At 35.0% G+C, this 19204-nt stretch overlaps 1 protein-coding gene across 9 annotated transcripts; it reads left to right on the top strand.

Annotated features, from left to right (window-relative positions):
* Nucleotides 1-457: 457 nt before the first annotated feature.
* On the top strand, nucleotides 458-16135 carry LOC138312006 (uncharacterized). 9 transcript variants are annotated; one of them, XR_011206828.1, is made up of 5 exons: nucleotides 458-1092; nucleotides 10373-10529; nucleotides 12135-12230; nucleotides 12730-12795; nucleotides 13010-16135. XR_011206828.1 is itself a non-coding variant. In XM_069253103.1 (4 exons), exons 1-3 carry the CDS (start codon nucleotides 492-494, stop codon nucleotides 10860-10862), a joined length of 777 nt encoding a protein of 258 aa, XP_069109204.1. In that variant the 5' UTR covers nucleotides 460-491; the 3' UTR covers nucleotides 10863-10909; nucleotides 12135-16135. The 9 variants fall into 9 exon arrangements, 3 of the variants coding, with proteins under 3 accessions (XP_069109203.1, XP_069109206.1, XP_069109204.1); XR_011206830.1 differs by adding an exon at nucleotides 10844-10909 and having other exon boundaries at nucleotides 460-1092; nucleotides 12730-16135; XR_011206829.1 differs by lacking the exon at nucleotides 12730-12795 and adding an exon at nucleotides 10844-10909 and having other exon boundaries at nucleotides 460-1092.
* Nucleotides 16136-19204: the final 3069 nt, after the last annotated feature.

The raw sequence follows: 19204 nt of genomic DNA on the forward strand, positions 1-19204 counted from the left end.
CAAACAACAGTTACATAGACATGTCTGTGGATATAGATTTACAAAACAACAGTTACACAGACATGTCTGTACAGACAGATGTACAAACAACAGTTACATAGACATGTCTGTACAGACAGATGTACAAACAACAGTTACATAGACATGTCTGTAGATATAGATGTACAAACAACAGTTACATAGACATGTCTGTGGATATAGATATACAAACAACAGTTACATAGACATGTCTGTAGATATGGATGTACAAACAACAGTTAGTTCACTACCATGTTGATAGTGACAGATGTACAAACAGCATTCTGAATGTAATGCAAAGCTTGCATGCAGGAATGACATATAAATGTATTTATAATACATAATGCAACGCAGTAGAATTAGATTCCAGAAAAAATTGAAGCTGAAATATAATTGATGAATGCTATTTGTGATTCTCAATGTTTATAGCAATTATTAATGTACAAAATATTATTAATATTGTATTTTCAGAGATGCCACGAAAGAGCAAGCGCTCACTGGCTGCCATAGCTAGGAACAGAGTGAGACACCAGGGTGGTGATCCACCAGCAGATAGCCAGGAGTCAGTGCCTGCAGGCCTAGGAGAGCCTTCCCCCACCCTTGGGGGTAAATCTTCGTGTGACCAATCAGTAGGTGACCACGGGTTGTCACCTACAGGCCTAGGAGAGCCTTCCCCTCTCGCTGCGGGAAAACCTCTGAATGCCTTGAGGTTAGATCATCCTCAAGGAAGTCTGTATATCCAGAAGGATATCTCACCGCAGTCTGACTCGCCACCGTGCGTTTGTACAGCACCGACTGTACCTTCACCATTAACCTTCGGTGTCGCAGGACAGACGCAGCCAACTAACTCAGTGCAGAGGGACGTTGGTAGAACTAAAAAAGATCAAGAAACAATATACGAACTATATACTGAAATACAAACTAAACCATATACTGAGTCACCCAACAAGTCATGTGATGAGCCACAGACCAAGCCATGTAATGAACCACTGAGTGAACCATTTGCTGAAGGACGCAGTAAACCATGTGCTGAACAACGCAGTGAACCATGTGCTGAACAACGCAACAAACCAGGTAATGAGTTATATAATAAACAAAACAGTGTAGCATGTAAGATATGTAACGAACCTGATAGTGTAAACAAGTACCGATTTAGTTCATAACAAACCAGGTAATGAAATGCACATCAAGCTAAATGAGCCACAAAGTAGACCATTTATTGAATCTAATAAACAAACCCATTGTAACAAACCAAATGAGAAAAATCTTTGTAACAATCCAAATGACAATGAACAAAATCGTTGCAACAAGCCAGATGAGCAAACGCGATGTAAAAACCAAAGTAACAAAACAAATGAGCGAACTGAAAGCAACCTTACAGACATGATACACAATAAGAAATCAAAACCGGAAAAACACATGATCTTTGTAGAAGTAGAAAATGACCAAAAACCAAATGATCAGAAAAAAAGTAAGGATAAGATCAAAGTAGAAAAGAAAACGCCACTCTTATCAAGTGAAATGAAAATTAAAATAGAACATAGAATGAGTCAGCTTGAAAATGTAAGCAGTGTGAATTCATTAAGTTTTACTACTGTAAAGAACTTGGCAAAAATGACAAAGGGAAGTAAAAGTGTTAAACAGAGAAAACTAAAGAGAAATAAGGAAACTTCTGAATCAGATGTGGTATACAAAGGGGAAACAGGGCCAGTGGTTTATACGTTTAATGTATTAACTGAAAGTACACAGAAAAAGTTGGCAAATACCCTGGGTATAAATGACAGCATTACCAAACCAAGAGAATCCACAAATGCTAGGCCACTTGGAAAACCACTACAAACACAGTGTATTGAAGGAGATGGTAACTGCTTTTTCCGTGCTCTATCATTCAGTGTATTTGGTGATGAATGTAACCACAGAAAAATGCGATGTGCAATAGTGAACCATATGCTTAAGAACTCGAACAAGTATGTAAGCCATTTAAGATCAGGATACAAATCCGTAAGTGAGTGGGTAGAAAAGAAGCAAATGTTCAAAGCTGGAAAATGGGCAACAGAAATAGAGATTTTAGCTGCTGCTGATTTGCTCTCTACTGATATCTATATATATGAGGACAATATGGCTTCATGGCACAAATTTTCTGCTACTCAAGTAGACAAAAATGCTTCAGTGGAAGAGGAAGCTATCTACCTCCTACATCAATTCCAAGCACATTATGACGTAGTAGTTTCAGTTGGTGATGTACAAGAAAATGTGGTAACATTTGCTGGAAGTAACAGAGCAAATTATGGAGATACTTACATAGAAAGTGAACATGCTGAAATTTGCACACAAGATACACATGTAGTTCGTAAAGCTTTTGAAGACATTTCACTGAAGTGTTCAAGAAAAAGTTCTATTATATCTGAAAGTGAGAATAATACAAAAGATGATAGACCTGCTGTTGCAAAAGAAGGAAATAGGAATGTAAAAACATGTAGAGATAATGCAACGAAGGTTACCTTAAACTGTAATGAAAATTCAGAGACAGATATAGAGATCAACAAGAAAGATTTGACAACAATATTAACAACACATGACAGCAATGACCATATAACTTCTGCAGAAGTAAATGTTAGAGATCAAAAACATGATAATGCACCAGGAACACTACAAAACATTGACAAGTACAATTGTTCAATTATTAAACATGAGGAACATGAGGAAAGAGAAACTCAGATGCCATTGAACCGTTTTGTAAAAGGGAGTTATCATCAAGGTCATTCATATTTCATGGAAAATGCAGGTAAACAGTGTGTACTGAATAGCTTATCAGCTGTTATATATAGCCAGAAAAGAGACATGAATTTATGGACATCATCAGATTTAGACCATGTACTTGAAATTGGCAATGAAATGTATGGCCATCTCAGGAACAGCTCAACCATGATGAATGATTACATAGCTATTAGTGAAGTGCCAAGATTGATTGAATGCTATGGTAAAATGTTTGATCTAAAATTTCAACATTCAATATCAGGAACACTGGGTAATACAAACATTGACAATGACATTTTTCAATTTCACACATTATATGCAGCATTACAAATGGCTCTGGATCAAAGAGAAAGTCACGCAGCCTTTGTAACCTTTAAAGGTAATACATTTATTGTTGTGAAACAAAATACTCGATTTTTTGTGTTTGATTCCCATTCCAGAAATGCAAATGGTATACAAATACCCAATGGAACTAGTATTTTGTTAAATTTTTACAGTATAGATGATGTATATACACATTGCCTTAATTTAGCAACATCAATGCATTACATGCCACAAGATCAATTTGAAGTGACCGCAGTTTTTGTGTCTGTTCAAAGAGAATTAGTGTTACCCAACCTGACAAGTACAAATAACTTAAATGACAATGTAGATAACCTGCTTACAGATGCAGAGAATCATATACCAGCTTGTGAAATTCATGATTTTGTGACATGCGATATAGATATGAAAGGACTTGAAATCAATAAACAGAAGTTTGAGATTGGAAGACAGTCTCTAATGAGAAGGAAGGCAAAATCATATAGTAGAAGAAATCAGCTTCAGAAAGAGCAAATGAGGAAAAAACGGATAAAAAAATCTATGTTAATGGATTATTCAACAGAAAATGAACAAGAAACAGACATTGTAAACACTGAAAACTTTGTTACTTCTAAAAGAGCAGCAGCAGATAAAGAAAGGTACCACATGAATGAAAATCGTAAAACAAAATTGAAAAGAACATCATGCTTAAAATACAAAGCAAATGCATCTCACAGAGAATCTGTAAAAGAAGCAAGCAAGAAAAAGTACATTTTGAATGTTGACTATGCAGAAATTAAGAAAGAGACTGCAAAGACACGGTACCATGGTGATACCATTTATAGAGAAAGTGTAAATGATGCATTAAAAATGAAATACAAGCTAGATGAGGTCCATAGAGAAAAAGTGAAGGTACAGTCAAGGCAAGTGTCAAAGAGAAAATATGATATTGAGGAAATCAGGGAATCAAAGATACAAGCTTCAAAAAGTAAATACAGATGTGATGAAAAATACCAGCGAAATTTGCAGCTGGCATCAAAAAGAAGGTATGAACTGAATGAGAAACACAGAGAAAATGTGAAGCAAGTATCAAAAATAAAGTATGAACTAAATGAGAAACACAGAGAAAACAGGAAACAGACATCAAAATTAAAGTATGAACTTAATGAGAAACACAGAGAAAATGTGAAACAGGCATCAAAAAGAAAGTATGAACAAAATGAGAAACACAGAGAAAACGTAAAACAGGCATCAAAAATAAAGTATGAACTTATTGAGAAACACAGAGAAAATGTGAAGCAGGCATCAAAAAGAAAGTATGAACTTAATGAGAAACACAGAGAAAATGTGAAGCAGGCATCAAAAAGAAAGTATGAACAAAATGGTGAATTTAGAGCAAATAAGAAGGAAGTGTTAAAGAACAGATATCAAAAGGATAATGAGTACAGAGAATCTAAAAGGAAAGCTTCAAGAATGAAATATGAAAATGATGAGGAATACCATGAAAAAGTTAAAAAGAGAGTTATAACTTCAAGGAAATCAAAAGATGAACAGAAACATGATATGGAATATGTAAGTGCACAGTTTCTAGAAGAGATAAGTGAATACCCAGATCATGTATGTTCTGTTTGTTTGAAGTTGTTGTTCCGCAAACAAGTTGTGAGTTGTAATAAAGAGACATACAGAGAAAAAGGAAAAGAGATATATGATCTTGCTGAACTATGCATTTCTGATGAGTATTTAAGTCCCTGTCCTGAGACAGACACACATAACTGCACAAGTAGATGTAAACTATGGATCTGTTACACATGTCACAGAAAACTCCTTGCAGGTAAAGTACCATCAGAGGCTGGAGTTAACAACCTTAAATTAAAAACTATTCCAGAGGAACTGAAATGTTTAAATGCAGTTGAAAGACATTTGATCTCTGTTGTTATTCCATTCATGAAAATGATACCACTGCCAAAAGGAGGTCAGTTTGGAGTTCATGGACCTGTTGTATGTGTTCCAACAAACGTAAATCAATCCATCACTGTCTTACCAAGGACTGAAAATGAAAACCAGTTGATACGTGTGAAATTAAAGAGGAAATTATCATACAAAGGACACTATAAGTATGAATTTGTAAATACAGCTCGACTTAAAACAGCAATACAATTTTTGAAGGAAACAAATAAGTGGTATAAGGATGTAGAAATTGATGAGTCATGGGAAAATCCAATTGAAGAAAATTGTCATTGTGTAGCAGGGAACATTGTTTCTATTCAAGATGAAAACAGCATTAAACTTCCAATCGATAACAATAATGACCCGACAGAGGAAAGTGATGAGGATAATGATGACAAATTACATGCCATGCCATTAGATACCTGTCTACAACCAGCAGACATAGCTCAGGAAATTTTAGATCAGTATTTTGATCAAGTATTTTCAGTTGCACCATGTGAGAAAAACAACCCAATCAGTCTTTTAATGGAAAAGGGCATAGAAGCAAAGGCATTTCCCGTACTATTTCCAGATGGTGAGAATGTGTTCAGTGATGAACGTGACACAGTGATAACATTATGTAGATATTTACACAATAGGCTGATGAATGTTGACAACAGATTTGCACAAGACACAAATTTCCTATTTTTTGCTCAGTACTTATCTGAACTACAGCAAGTGATATCGAGTGTGTCAATAGCTTTAAGAAAAGGTGAGACAATTGGAAAAGGTGGTCAAAGTATAACTGCAAGTATGCTACAAGATCAAGAGCATGTTAAAGATATCCTGAAAAAAGATGATGGCTACAAATTTCTTAGACCTATTAGAGGCACTCCTCCATACTGGCAAGCTACACAGAAAGATCTTTTTGCTATGTTGAGACAACTCGGGCTTCCAACGTGGTTTTGTTCATTTTCTTCAGCTGAAATGAGATGGACTGAGATTATTGAAGCTATTCTCAAGCAACAAAATGACAACCGGGAAGTTCATGATTTGGACTGGAAATCAAAAAATGACATTTTAAAGAGCAATCCTGTCACTGTTGCTAGAATGTTTGACCATAGGTTCCATACATTTCTGAAAGAGGTAATTATGTCAAATGCACAGCCTATAGGTAAAATCAAAGACTACTTCTACAGAGTTGAGTTTCAACAAAGGGGATCACCACACACACATTGCTTATTCTGGGTAGAAGATGCTCCAAAACTAGACAAAGATGATGACAGGGATATAATTGAGTTTATAGATAAGTATATTACTTGTGAAATGCCACCAATTGTAAATCTGAAATGTATGACATAGTATCTAGTGTGCAACAGCACAGTAAGAACCATTCAAAATCTTGTAGAAAAGGTGATAAAGAGTGCAGATTCAATTTTCCGAGACCACCATCAGAGAGATCATTTATTTCACGTCCCAGAAATGAAACCACAGATGATAATGTGTCGGAGTTTGAGAACGGGTGTACCATGAATAAAGAAGAAGCTAAGGCAATCTTAGATAGTGTTTGGAGAGAAATGTCTAATGACAACAATAAATCAACAACTCAAGAAATATTTGAAGAGTTGGGAATAACACAGGATATTTTTGAAAATGCATGCAATGCCCTAACCAAAAAAAAACAGGTGTAACATTGAAAAGAAACCCTGATAGTGTTTGGATTAATCAGTACAATCCCCATCTACTGCGTTGTTGGGATGCAAACATGGACATACAGTATGTAACAGATGCATATGCTTGTGTGGTTTACATTGTTTCCTATATATCAAAAGCAGAAAGAGAAATAAGTCAAGTTCTAGAGCATGCTCAAACAGAGGCCAGAGATGGAAATACAGATGCTGAACAAGCAATGAAAAAGCTGGGAAGTGCATATCTCCACTACAGGGAAGTCAGTGCTCAAGAGGCAACATATAGAGTGTGTAATCTGAGGCTAAAAGAAAGTTCTAGAAAGGTACAGTTTATTCCTGTGGGGGACAATCCTATTAGAATGAGTTTACCATTGTCAGTTATACGTCAGAAATCCAATGTTGATGAGAGTAATATCTGGATGACAAGTTTAATAGACAGGTACAAGGCTAGACCAAAAAGTGAGGAATTTGAGGAAATGTGTTTAGCAACATTTTGTTCAGAATACAGAGTACTGGCATCTAGTGAGGCGTCTAGAGCAAAACATCAAACTAATGTGTATGCATTGCAAAATGATTTAGGTTTCATAATGAAAAGAACACGTACAGATGCAGCTGTGGTACGATACCCAAGATTTTCCATGACTCGAGCCCCTGAAAAGTATTATCAAAGCGTGTTGCAGCTCTTTTTACCATATCGGACTGACATTCAATTGAAACCAAATATGTTTGAAAGCTATGAAGAATTCTATCAGAGAGGCTGTGTCAAATATAAGACTCAAACAGTGTTGAAAGAAGTGATGGAAATTGTTGAAAATAATCGTTTGATATATGAAAAAGATATGGAAATCTTAGATGATGCTCAACAAATATTTGAGGAGTGTGGATTGCAAGAAGATGCATGGGCACAGATCTGTCCTGAAACAGAATGTGAACGAATTGAATGCCAACAACAAATGCTACAAATTGATGAGCCTAATGAGGATCTTGGTGGAATTCCAGATTTATTAACAAATGAAAAAAACAGCAATATAGAAATTTGTCCAACAGTGATATCAAAACAAGAAGGCCTTGCATTATTACGATCGATGAATGAGAAACAAAGTGAGGTATTTTACAAGATAAGGAAATGGTCTTTAGACAAAATCCATGGTCAAAATCCAGATGCATTCCAACTTTTTGTAACTGGTGGTGCTGGTACAGGAAAGTCACATTTGATAAAAACAGTGTTTTTTGAATTGACAAGACTTTTTGCTCCAACATTGTCTAATCCTGAGGATACTTCAGTACTACTTGTTGCGCCAACTGGTGTCGCAGCTTTCAATATAGGTGGCTCTACTATTCATAATGCATTATCAATACCTGTAGATGCACCACTGACATACCAACCTCTAGGTGATGAGAAGATCAATTCTTTGCGCACAAAACTTGGTCAGTTACAGCTACTTATTATTGACGAAATATCAATGGTTGACAAGAAATTACTGTCCTATATACATGGAAGACTGAGACAAATTAAACAGACAGGTGACCACTCTCCATTTGGTAACGTTAGTATACTTGCTGTAGGAGACTTTTACCAACTTCCTCCTGTTAAAGGAAAGGCTCTGTTTACTAAAGAAATCTGTTATGATTTATGGAATGATAATTTTTCTATAGTACAGTTAGATGAAATAATGCGCCAGAAAGAAGACAAGCAGTTTGCTGATACACTTAACCGATGCAGATTAAAACTTAAGAAGGAAAAGTTAACTCCACAAGACAATGGTTTGCTGTCTGGTAGAGAAACTGGTGAGCTGAGTGATGCTTTACATATATTTCCTTGCAATAATCAAGTTGATGAGCACAACTTGGAGGCATTACATTCTAAGTGTGAAAACCCTGTATGTATTGAAGCAGAGAACTGGTCAAAAGATGAGCGAAGTGGGAAAATGACTAAAGAAGTCGCAGTTTCTGGAAATAAAAGATCATATTCTCTTCAGCAATCATTATGGCTTGCAATAGGAGCACGTGTCATGCTTACCAAAAATGTAGATGTAACAGATGGATTAGTAAATGGGGCATTTGGTATAGTTACAAATCTCGTGACTGATAATTTAGATACAATTTCAAAAATAACCCACATAGAAGTATGTTTTGACAATAAAAGAATTGGATTAAAACAGGGTATGAAATTTGGAAATGAAGTAAAAGTTATGTTAGACCGTTATGAAGAATATAATGGGCGAAATAAACGATACATCAGAAGACAATTTCCACTTAAACTTGCATGGGCATGTACTGTTCACAAAGTACAAGGGCTTACAACAGAAAAAGCTGTAGTTTCACTGGAAAAAGTGTTTGCACCAGGACAAGCATATGTGGCATTAAGTCGTGTTACATCATTGAATGGACTGACAATAGTTGGTTTTAACGAGAAAGCAATTTTCTGTAACCCCAAAATTAAAGAGGCGATGGAAAACATGCCTTTGTTTCTATGTGACTCTGCTGGAGGAAACCCAGATCTAACTACCATTATTTATCACAATACTGAGGGATTTTTATCACATATCAGAGATATAAATGTCAACAGGCAGATACAAACTGCAGATTATTTATGTTTCACAGAAACATGGTTACCAGATTTCACTGGAGGTGATATCAATGTGAAGAATTTCTCACTAGTACATAGTCAATCCAGACAAGAATCCTACAATGTGACGCATGATCTCCACTGTCAACAACATGGCGGGAGTAGCAGTATTTACCAGGCATAATGACAAGATTCAACACATAGATTTTGAAATAGAAAACCTGGAATATGTAGCATTTGATGTGAAAGGAGTAACTGTAGTTACTATATATCGTCCTCAGTCATACTGTGTCACAGAATTTAGGAAAACACTTCTTCACTTGTTACAAAAAGTAAATCAACATAGTAAGGGGTCTATCGTATTGGGTGATTTTAACCAGAACATTTTACTTAATACATCTTCATTGAAGAATGCAATGGAAGAAAAAGGTTACAGGCAATATGTTACAGAAGCAACAACTGAACGTGGAACTCTTATTGACCATGTTTATGTAAAGGGTGTTGATATTGGAAATGTTGAGGTGATACCATGTTACTATAGTTTTCATGAAATGGTAAAAGTAAGTTTTTACTGACGTCTTTGTCTAAAAAGCTTATATTTTCATTCTTGCATTTTATGAGAGATATGGAGAAAAAGAGATACAAAATCTGTTAAAATCTTTTGGTAGGCAAGTCAAGATTTGCTGACTGTATTACGTGGGAACTGTCTATGAATTCCATTATAAGCTTGTTTATTAAGACAGTAGCACTTTCTTATAATTAGAACTGTTGATTACAATTGGATGTGAACAGATTATTAGTTATATATATTGATAAACAAAGATATTTTATCAGACTATTGAATTATCCGAGTTAGCCCTATATATAGGGCAATTATTCTGTAGAGATCATGTCACCTGTATGACATGACCATAATAGGTAAGTGAATTTAGTTTCTTCACTTTACAAGTTTCATTGTCACAGATAAATTAAAGAATGTAAAGGTAGCTTTATTTGCAGCATACAAAAGTGATAGGTATTCTAGTCACTAGTATAAAATTGAGGTTTAATCTACTTCAGTATGTAATACTATTATATAAAGAATCATATTAATGGTAACACTCTATCTTTCCAGACCAGCCACAGTCAGATCTGCTTGACTTACACCTGTGTTCATATGTGCTGATGGTCCTGTTTTGGTGCATGGTGTTATCATTCTTAAAAACCGGTGTTTGTGGTGCTGACCTGAATGTGATGATCTGTGACTTTATCATCATCGTGGTTGTGAAAAGGTATTCAAAGTTATGCTCTCTAAAAGACGGTATTATGTCTATGGTTAAGATGTAGATGAATATGTCAAGTACTTACATTCTGTAATGGTAGTTACACTGCTCATTACATACATATAAAATGTATGAACATGTTATTTCAGCATTGATATATTTTTACAAACAAGTGACAGACTGTTCTGGAACGTAACACTAGAGAATGATAATACCAGGTATTGCTTTCATTTTAAATTTTGATGTATTGTTTTTGAAAGGTTAATATTGTTGATAAGCATTAGTAGAAATGATTGAGACATCCATTGAAACTTATCTTGTAGTAACAACAAAGTATTGTAGACCCGTCTGCTGTCTCAACTTGTACAAAACAGAGGTTCTAATTATAGGTAGGTCAACTAAGTAGTTGTTGTAGAAATATTTTGTAGCTGTAACTCACGACATCATGCAATAAAATTACTATTAAAAAATGTTGCAGAGCTGTCATTATTAGCTCACCTCGTCTGAAGGACCAAGGTTAGCTTATGCTATACCATGGCGTCCGTGTCCGGCCCCTGTCCGTCCATCTGTCAACAATATACTTCTTCTTCACAACCGCTTGAGAGGCGGGGCCAAAAGGGGTCAAACTGGTTATTTTCATGTAAACAACTTCTTCTCTGAGACTAAGCATATGATAGCACTCATAATGTAATGGTAGCATGATTATAGGGTGGGTATTCAAATTGTACAAATGATGAGGCTGACCCCCTGGGGGCGTGAGGGGTGGGGTCAAAATGATCCATGTCAAATTGGCTATTTTCATATAAACGACTTTTTTTCTGAAACTAAGCATGGGATAGCACTCATAATGCAATGTTGGCATCCAATTAGGTTGGGGGTTCAAAATTGTACAAAGGGTTGGGCTGACTTCCCGAGGGCCTGAGGAGTGGGGCCAAAAGGGGTCAAATTGGCTATTTTCATATTAACAACTTCTCTGAAAGTAAACATAGGAAAGCACTCATAATACAATGGTATCATTCTTATAGGGTAGGGATTCGAAATTGTACATATGATGGGGCTGACTCCCGGGGGGCTTGAGGGGCATGGCCAAAAGGGGTCAAATAGACTATTTTCATATAAACGGCTACTTCTATGAAAGTAAACATGGAAAAGCACTCATAATGCAACGGTAGCATCCTTATAGGGTGGGAATTCAAAATTGTGAAATGTCCAGCTGACCCCCGGGGGCCTGAGGGGCAGAGCTAAAGGGTCAATTTGGCAATTTTCATATAAACGACTTCTTCTCTGAAACTTAGGATTGACTAACACTTATAGTCATTTAATATTAATAGTACCATTATATGGTTGGGTTTCAAAATTAAACTAATGGTCTGGTCAACTTAGCTATTTCTGATTGTAAGAGTTTTTTGTGATGATTAGTAAAATAAAATCCAGTTGAGTGATACAAGCCCTCTGGGCCTCTTGTATTCTGCTAGGCAATGGAAAACCATGCAGCTATTGTCAGTTTGATAATCTTAGCAAAATCTGTTTGAAGTTAATTCTTCATTTTAGTGAAGTGTTTTTTTATTTGTAGATAAGTTCTTTTTTCATTCTATGACTTTTGCTTAATTTCAGGAAAGAAATTGTGAGTAGTAACTTGTGAAGGAGATGGTGAAAAAGTGCAAACAGATCAGCACCTGCATGATGATTGGCAATACCACCCACTCACTGGTTTGTAATTCTAAATTACTTTATTGGAATGTTAAGTATAATTATGCCAAATATAGCATTGATAAGTAAATTGTATGATACAATTAAACAAAAACCACTTAAAACCATAATGTAAATTGTGTGATACAATTTTCAAAAACGCTTCAAACCATAATGTATTAGGTTGTTTAAAGAGATTTAGTTCCAGTTCAGTGATAATCAGAAAAACAACTAAGCACAAAATAATGGAGTTGGAGTTAATTTGGAGTCATGAGCATAGTTGGGGTAAGTAGTTAGGTTTTTTTCAAATGAATGACCTTGACTAACCACAGCTTAATCAAGGTTAAGCCTAAGGTTTCTGACTCAAAAGACATGATGGATGAAGTATAATGTACGTAAGCTTGTTTTAAAGACTTCAGTTGCTATGACTTTTACACAAAATTTGACATATCAGAGAGATTTAAGGCTCAAAAAGGAAACAAAATTAAGTATTTGTTCTTATTGTCACTTTCTTTTTAAGTTCACTGTTGGGTTGTCTTTGGAAAGAAACCTTTGTTGTCGGTGTGGCCTTGATAATATTGTAACAGTAAGTCTGCAATAAGATTTGCCATCAAAACCATAAAATAAAACGTGTACATCAGTCATGGAATTATATATAATGTAATCCTGTATCCATTCATGTTAGTTAAGAAGAAATAATGTCATTAAAATGTAGTCTTATTACAAGACTTTCACTTTAAAGTGTATAACCTTTGAAACGGTTTCATGTAAAGGTAAATATGTTGTTGTTTTTTTCACAGGTTGTCCAACACTTTATTTATACATGTAAAGAGATGGTAGTGACAGATGAAATGACAAAGACACTGAAGACTGTATACAGCTACTTTCAATGAAGACTGGTGCATCCATACATCAAGAACAATATTGATGCAATTTAATAGAAAATAAATGTAAATTATGAAGTGATGTAAACTTGTATGCACCATTTGATTTAAATGGTAGGAACAAAGTCATTTCAAGTTTTTATATGCTGTCAAAGTTAATTTTTAAAGACATGATATTCTTATGTCTGTTTGTAAACTTTTTCTTTCTTCTGGAGATGATCTGGAAAAAAGTTATATTCAACTATAATTACTGGAATTGTAACCCTTTGTTACCTTTTGGTTTTTGCTTCGTAGGACTACACTTGAAAACACATTTTAAACTTCTTCTCGACCAAGTGTTGTTTTTAACAGGTTGATCAGAAATCCAAGATGGCCACTACAGTCGCCATCTTGAAAACACATTTTGAACTTCTTCTCAAGTTCTGCCAGTGCAATTTGGCTGAAACTTGTCTGAAATTATCCTGATATGGACTTGACAAAGTCTTGTTAAGAAGGCCACTATAACACCATACATGTATCTAATTGATTTCTTATATGACTGTTGCCAAGGTTGTCAGATGACTGTTAAGGCCCTTGGGCCTCTTACTAATTTGTAAATGAAGAATTCATGACTTATCTAGTTTTATATCAAAACGATGTTCAGGTGATAAATTTGGTTTGCAAAGAATTTCTTTTGGTTTCATTTAAAAATTTCATTTTTACTTGTCAACCTTCAGTGCATAGTGTATATCTTGATTTCTTGTTTCACATATTATTTTCCTTACCATACTTTTTTCGATGGTAAGTTTTGTTCATTTTTAAACTTGGACTGGTTATCTTGATGCAGCTTTAAAAACAACCCAGAATGCAATATGTTAATTTTGTTAAGTGCAAATAGAAAATGGAGTATTCCAATTGCCTATAGCCTGTGGGCCATTGTCTTTACATCAGTAAACAATAGATGTTATATCACCACTTGTGATGGCGGCCTTTCAGGACTCCAAACTGATGAGAAGTTATACTTGTTGGGTTTACCTTGACCTTGGTTAGACTGGCTGCATTTTGGGAATGATTCGGGGAAAACATGACCGACAGTCGGCCATTTTAAAATTAAGTTATCACAATTTCTCTTTCACTTAAGCATTATTGGATGATCTGCATACAACATGGCCAATAGGCGGCTATTTATTTGTTGACAAATTAGTTATCTTGGGAAGTACTATTGGGAATTTTAAATTTAAGTTATCTTTTGGCATAGTTTTGAACATGAGCTGAGGCATTTTTCTTAAATTATGTAAGATTCTTTCTTACCGTTTGATTTCATTTCGAGACCGATGGAAAGGCAAAATTGGAAATAAAGAGCAGTTTGGAATTTAGACGAAGTTCGTTGACAGTAGTGTTGGGAATCTGTTCATAATCAATAATTGGTTTTGAACAACCTACTAATTATCTATTTTATAATTGGATACCATTTGCAGAAAACTCCTATATCTACATGTATATATTAACCTTTTAATTTCTCTAAAAAAAAGAAAGATGAACAAACAGTATAAATTGAAGCAATTTTTTTTTCTTTGATTCAAATTTGAATTATTGTCTATCTAACATGTCTTTGGCATTCTGAAATGTGGTTTTGCATATAGATAACACATCATAAAAGTTAAGAACAGTATCAAATAAGCACAAGTTATCTCCCATTTTATTAATCGTTATTACCTTTCATTATTGATGGTCCTTACGAAAATTATATTCGATCGATCATTGATTAAAATGGAGAATCGGTCCAACACTAGTTAATAGTCATGTGTAGTTTCCTATTGTTATTGTAAATGTTTCAATGAAAAAAGGAAAAGAGAAAAGCAGATACACTATTCAATCTTCATTTAACTTTTGAAGGTTATTTCTGTTTTATTTACAGGTAAATTATTCATAGTATGTATTAAATGTTATTGAGGTATGTTAATTGATATATATTTGCTTGTTATTGTGTGATAGATATTGAGAAACTGTAAGTTTTTATTTTTTTTTTATAAAACAATGTTTGCCAGCTCAGGCATGTTACTGATTGTAATACGAATCCGTGCTCGATAGACCATTCACTTAATTAACAATACACTACTTTTCTTGGATTGGCAATATGTAAAACAGATATAAACTTCCATTCATAAATTCCCTATTCATTGAGTAATAGTCTTTTGGACCAATCTGAAAGTGGCCTTTCCATTACTGCATTACTTTAAGGCAGTCATGGGAAGCAACCTGTGTGTAGAATACAGACTGTGTATAGAAAACACAGTTCCATCTAGGTCTACTTTTTGACTCTCTGTGTATACACACTTCTGTCTATAACTTTCATAATTTCTGTTAATGATGATAGAAATTGGACTTACTATCTATGGCTTATAGACCTGAGATTTATAAAGTAAACTAATCAGAGTTTCTTTCTGTGTCCATTAAAATAATGTTTTAAATGATTGTTGAAAACAGATATGAGGTAAAAGCAATGTAAGGCTGCCCTCATGTGTGCATGGCTTTATGACCTACACAAGTGTGCAACACAAGAGTCAATAGTGTAGGAAAGGACTCATTTTAATGAATATAAGAAGTTTGTTTTAATTTCATTATTTTGAAATCCTTTATCTGAATTTGTAGAAATTTAATTAAGAATAATGTCAAACAAAATATGTACCGGTATGTATTTTCTGTGATCAGTTGAATATTCTTGAAATAGTTGATATCAAGTCGGCCACAACACATGAAAAAATGATGATTAAATATAATAATTTTATAATGGTTTATATATTTGATTTTGGAAATTCATTCGATTTCATTCTAATTTTTCTGTTTCTGCTGCTATGTATGTGCACTTTGATAATATCTTTGACAAGGGGAGAGTTTGATTGTCTTTGACAGTCTTAAACAGTCTCTGTTCCAATTTTCATTTCTGAGATGATTTTTTTTGTCATTGTAAAAATATAAACTACTTATTGTAAGCGTGGCTGAAGATGTATTTGGATATTATTAAGTTTGGCATGAATATGTAATAAAACATATATAATGTAATTTTCTTGTTTTGGTGTTAAATGAACATGAATAAAAGTATTACTAAAGTGAATGTTCGATATTCCAGGAGTTACTAACACTGTTGTTATATCCACCCTTCGAACATTTCATAGCAAAACTGAAGGCTCTATGTGCGACCACAGATATGAAAATAGTTTTATTCTTTGACATACATACAAATAGATTATTACCAAAGACTCTGTCTTGTCTGTAATCTTAAAGGAATTCTTTGCAATGGTTATTTTTTTCTCCTGAACTGCCTTAGTTTTTCTATTATTTGATGCAATATGTGGAGAATCCGATTATAAAATTACATTCATTGTTGAACCTGTATTGTTAAAGAAGTGTAGCGAAACTCTGCGGGAGTTATATAATTACGTTTTCCCAGCCCGCAGCCCTCGGAAGCTATATATAGAGATGCCTTCTAGGGTAGCGTCAGGCACCCGCCACAATACCTGAGTTTTGATAAAGTAGAGTGGGTCGTCGAGTAAAACACAATTCAACGCCGTAATAAAGTTCCATGTGTATTCAGCAACAATAGCATTTACAGGATACAGTTACAGCTCACAGGAATGGAAGTCAAGGTCATTCATTTGAATAAACTTGATTGACCTGCATCCCAACAAACCACAGGCCCAATATCAGGTCTCTAGGCCTTATTGGTTATTAATAAGAGGTCGTTTAAAGATTTTAAGCTTTTCTACCCCTGTGACCTTGAATGAAGGTCAAGGTCAATGAAAATATAATTCTGTAGACATTTGTTCATTCTATGCCTATGCAAAAAATCAAGCACTTATGTTAAGTATTAAACGCGCTGAAACCTTGTACATTTTTGGCGGGAAAATGCCAAAATCGCCATTATTCAAAGGGCTATATCTCCGCCATTTCGGATCACATGACCTTGACCTTGACACTTGTCATTATATATTTCTGAGAGCATGCCCTTTCATATCCAACATTCAAAACTTTTCTGTGACAATTTTCGTTTTTGACCTTTGTTTGACCCCGTAGCGAACTCTTGACCTTGACATAATCTCTGATAACATGTAATGAACAAAACACGCGCTATGTCACGATTTATCTTAATGACTAAACGGGGACAACGTACAGCATACGGTTATGAAGTTATGAATGAGTGCTCCACTTGGACACAAAGGGACTATTTCGTACCCGCCCGAAATGTATAGTAGGTTACAGTTGTGTCATATACATTTGTAAGTGAAGTTGGATTGAGAAACACAAAAACACATCTGGTTACAAGTCCACGTTAATTCTCCTTTTCGAATAATTATGACAAATCTTAGACAAAGATGCATAACTCGCACAATTAGAGTTAAGATTACTTGATTATCTCCCTCTGACCACATGTAATCTTATCACAGTAATACATACACAACAAATAAAATTTGGTTTACACAATTTTAACTATGCATGTTTAAGATTAGAAAGAGCTTCGATGCAGAATAGACAAAAAAGGAAACAGCTAATGAAAAGTATTTTGTTTTAAATGGAACTTTAAGATGTTGCTGCCTCCCCACAATACATGGTGCAGTATCCGAACCCGGTGTGTCACGCAGATGTGTGAAATGGGAGTGACAAAAACTGTAATTTTTGATAAATAACGTTGATTACGGTGATATTATGATCGCATTACCTACTTAAAACAGCGTGCGCCCAACTGTGCGATCTGCGATACAGTTTATCGCACACAGCGCATTTTGGAACTTTGCGTTAAATATTACGAAATCGTGTCTTATCGTAATAAAATCACCATATGCTTTCGCAAATATAGAGTCTAATAAATTGTCCAATATTTAGTCTTCTAATATTTCACACAATATGTAGCTTGTATTATATTCGAATGCTTTTTAGCTACGTGTACGATGGTGAACGACCTTTATGTACGCACGCATCCTCGATACTGCAGGTGTTACTATAACTGACGTTATATATATATATATATATCCGCTGCCCATTTGTATCATCTGTCTATGCACATATCCTTACGGACAGACAGGACAGCACTGCGTATGAAACAAACATACTTTCAGCTATGCTTTCATTAGGTCAGACAGATAAACACAAGGGCATTAAAAAAACCTATTTGGCCCCTGTTAACTTGAATGAAGGTCAAGGTCATTCGTTTAAACAAACTAAGTTGCCCTTTACCCCAGCATGCAACAGACCGAATATCAGGTCTCCAGAACTCTTGGTTATTAAGAAGTCGTTTAAATATGTTTCAACCTATTTGACCCCTGTGACCTTATATGAAGGTCAAGGTCATTCCTTTCAACCAACTTGGTAGCCCTTCATCCCAGCATGCCACTGCCCTAATACATGGTCTCTAGGCCTCTTAGATATAAAGAAGAAGTCGTTTGAATATAATCTAGTTATTTTGACCCCTGTGACCTTGAATGAAGACCAAGGCCATTCATTTGAACAAACGTATTAGCCCTTCATACCAGCATGCAACAGCCCTAATATATGGTCTCTAGGCCTCTTGGTTATTAAGAAGAAGTCGTTTAAATATATTTCACCCTATTTGACCCCTGTGACCTTGAATGTAGATCAAGGTCGTTCATTTGAATAAACCTATAATAACATCATCCCAGCATGCCACAGACCCAATATCAGGTCTCTACGCCTCTTATTTATAAAGAAGAAGTCGTTTAAAGATTTAAAGCTTTTTGAACCCTGTGACCTTGAATGAATGTCAAGGTCAATAAAAAGGCATAAGTTCTGTAGACATTCTTCCATGCTATGTCTATACAAAAAATCAAGCATGTATGTTAAGTATTAAAGGCGCTGAAACCTTTAATATTTTTGGCGGGAAAACGCCAAAATAGCCTTTTTTCAAAGGCCTATATCTCCGCCATTTTGGATCTCATGACCTTAAAACTTGTCATTATATATTTCTGAGGGCATGACCTTTCATATTCAACTTTCAAAATTTTTCTGTGGTAAATTTCGTTTTTGACCTTTGTTTGACCCCGTAGCGAACTCTTGACCTTGACATAATCTCTGATAACATGGCATGGGAAAAGCACGCACAATGTCACGATCTGCCTG

This window comes from Argopecten irradians, unplaced genomic scaffold (genome assembly GCF_041381155.1).
Source record: "Argopecten irradians isolate NY unplaced genomic scaffold, Ai_NY scaffold_0184, whole genome shotgun sequence".
NCBI classification, from domain to species: Eukaryota; Metazoa; Mollusca; class Bivalvia; order Pectinida; family Pectinidae; genus Argopecten; species Argopecten irradians.

Coding starts and splice junctions, on each gene's coding strand:
- LOC138312006 (XM_069253102.1), top strand. CDS start 492: ATGCCACGAAAGAGCAAGCGCTCACTGGCTGCCATAGCTAGGAACAGA. Junction 1,093..10,372: donor TGAACAACGCAACAAACCAG/GTAATGAGTTAT, acceptor CTATCTTTCCAG/ACCAGCCACAGTCAGATCTG. Junction 10,530..12,134: donor ATCATCGTGGTTGTGAAAAG/GTATTCAAAGTT, acceptor GCTTAATTTCAG/GAAAGAAATTGTGAGTAGTA.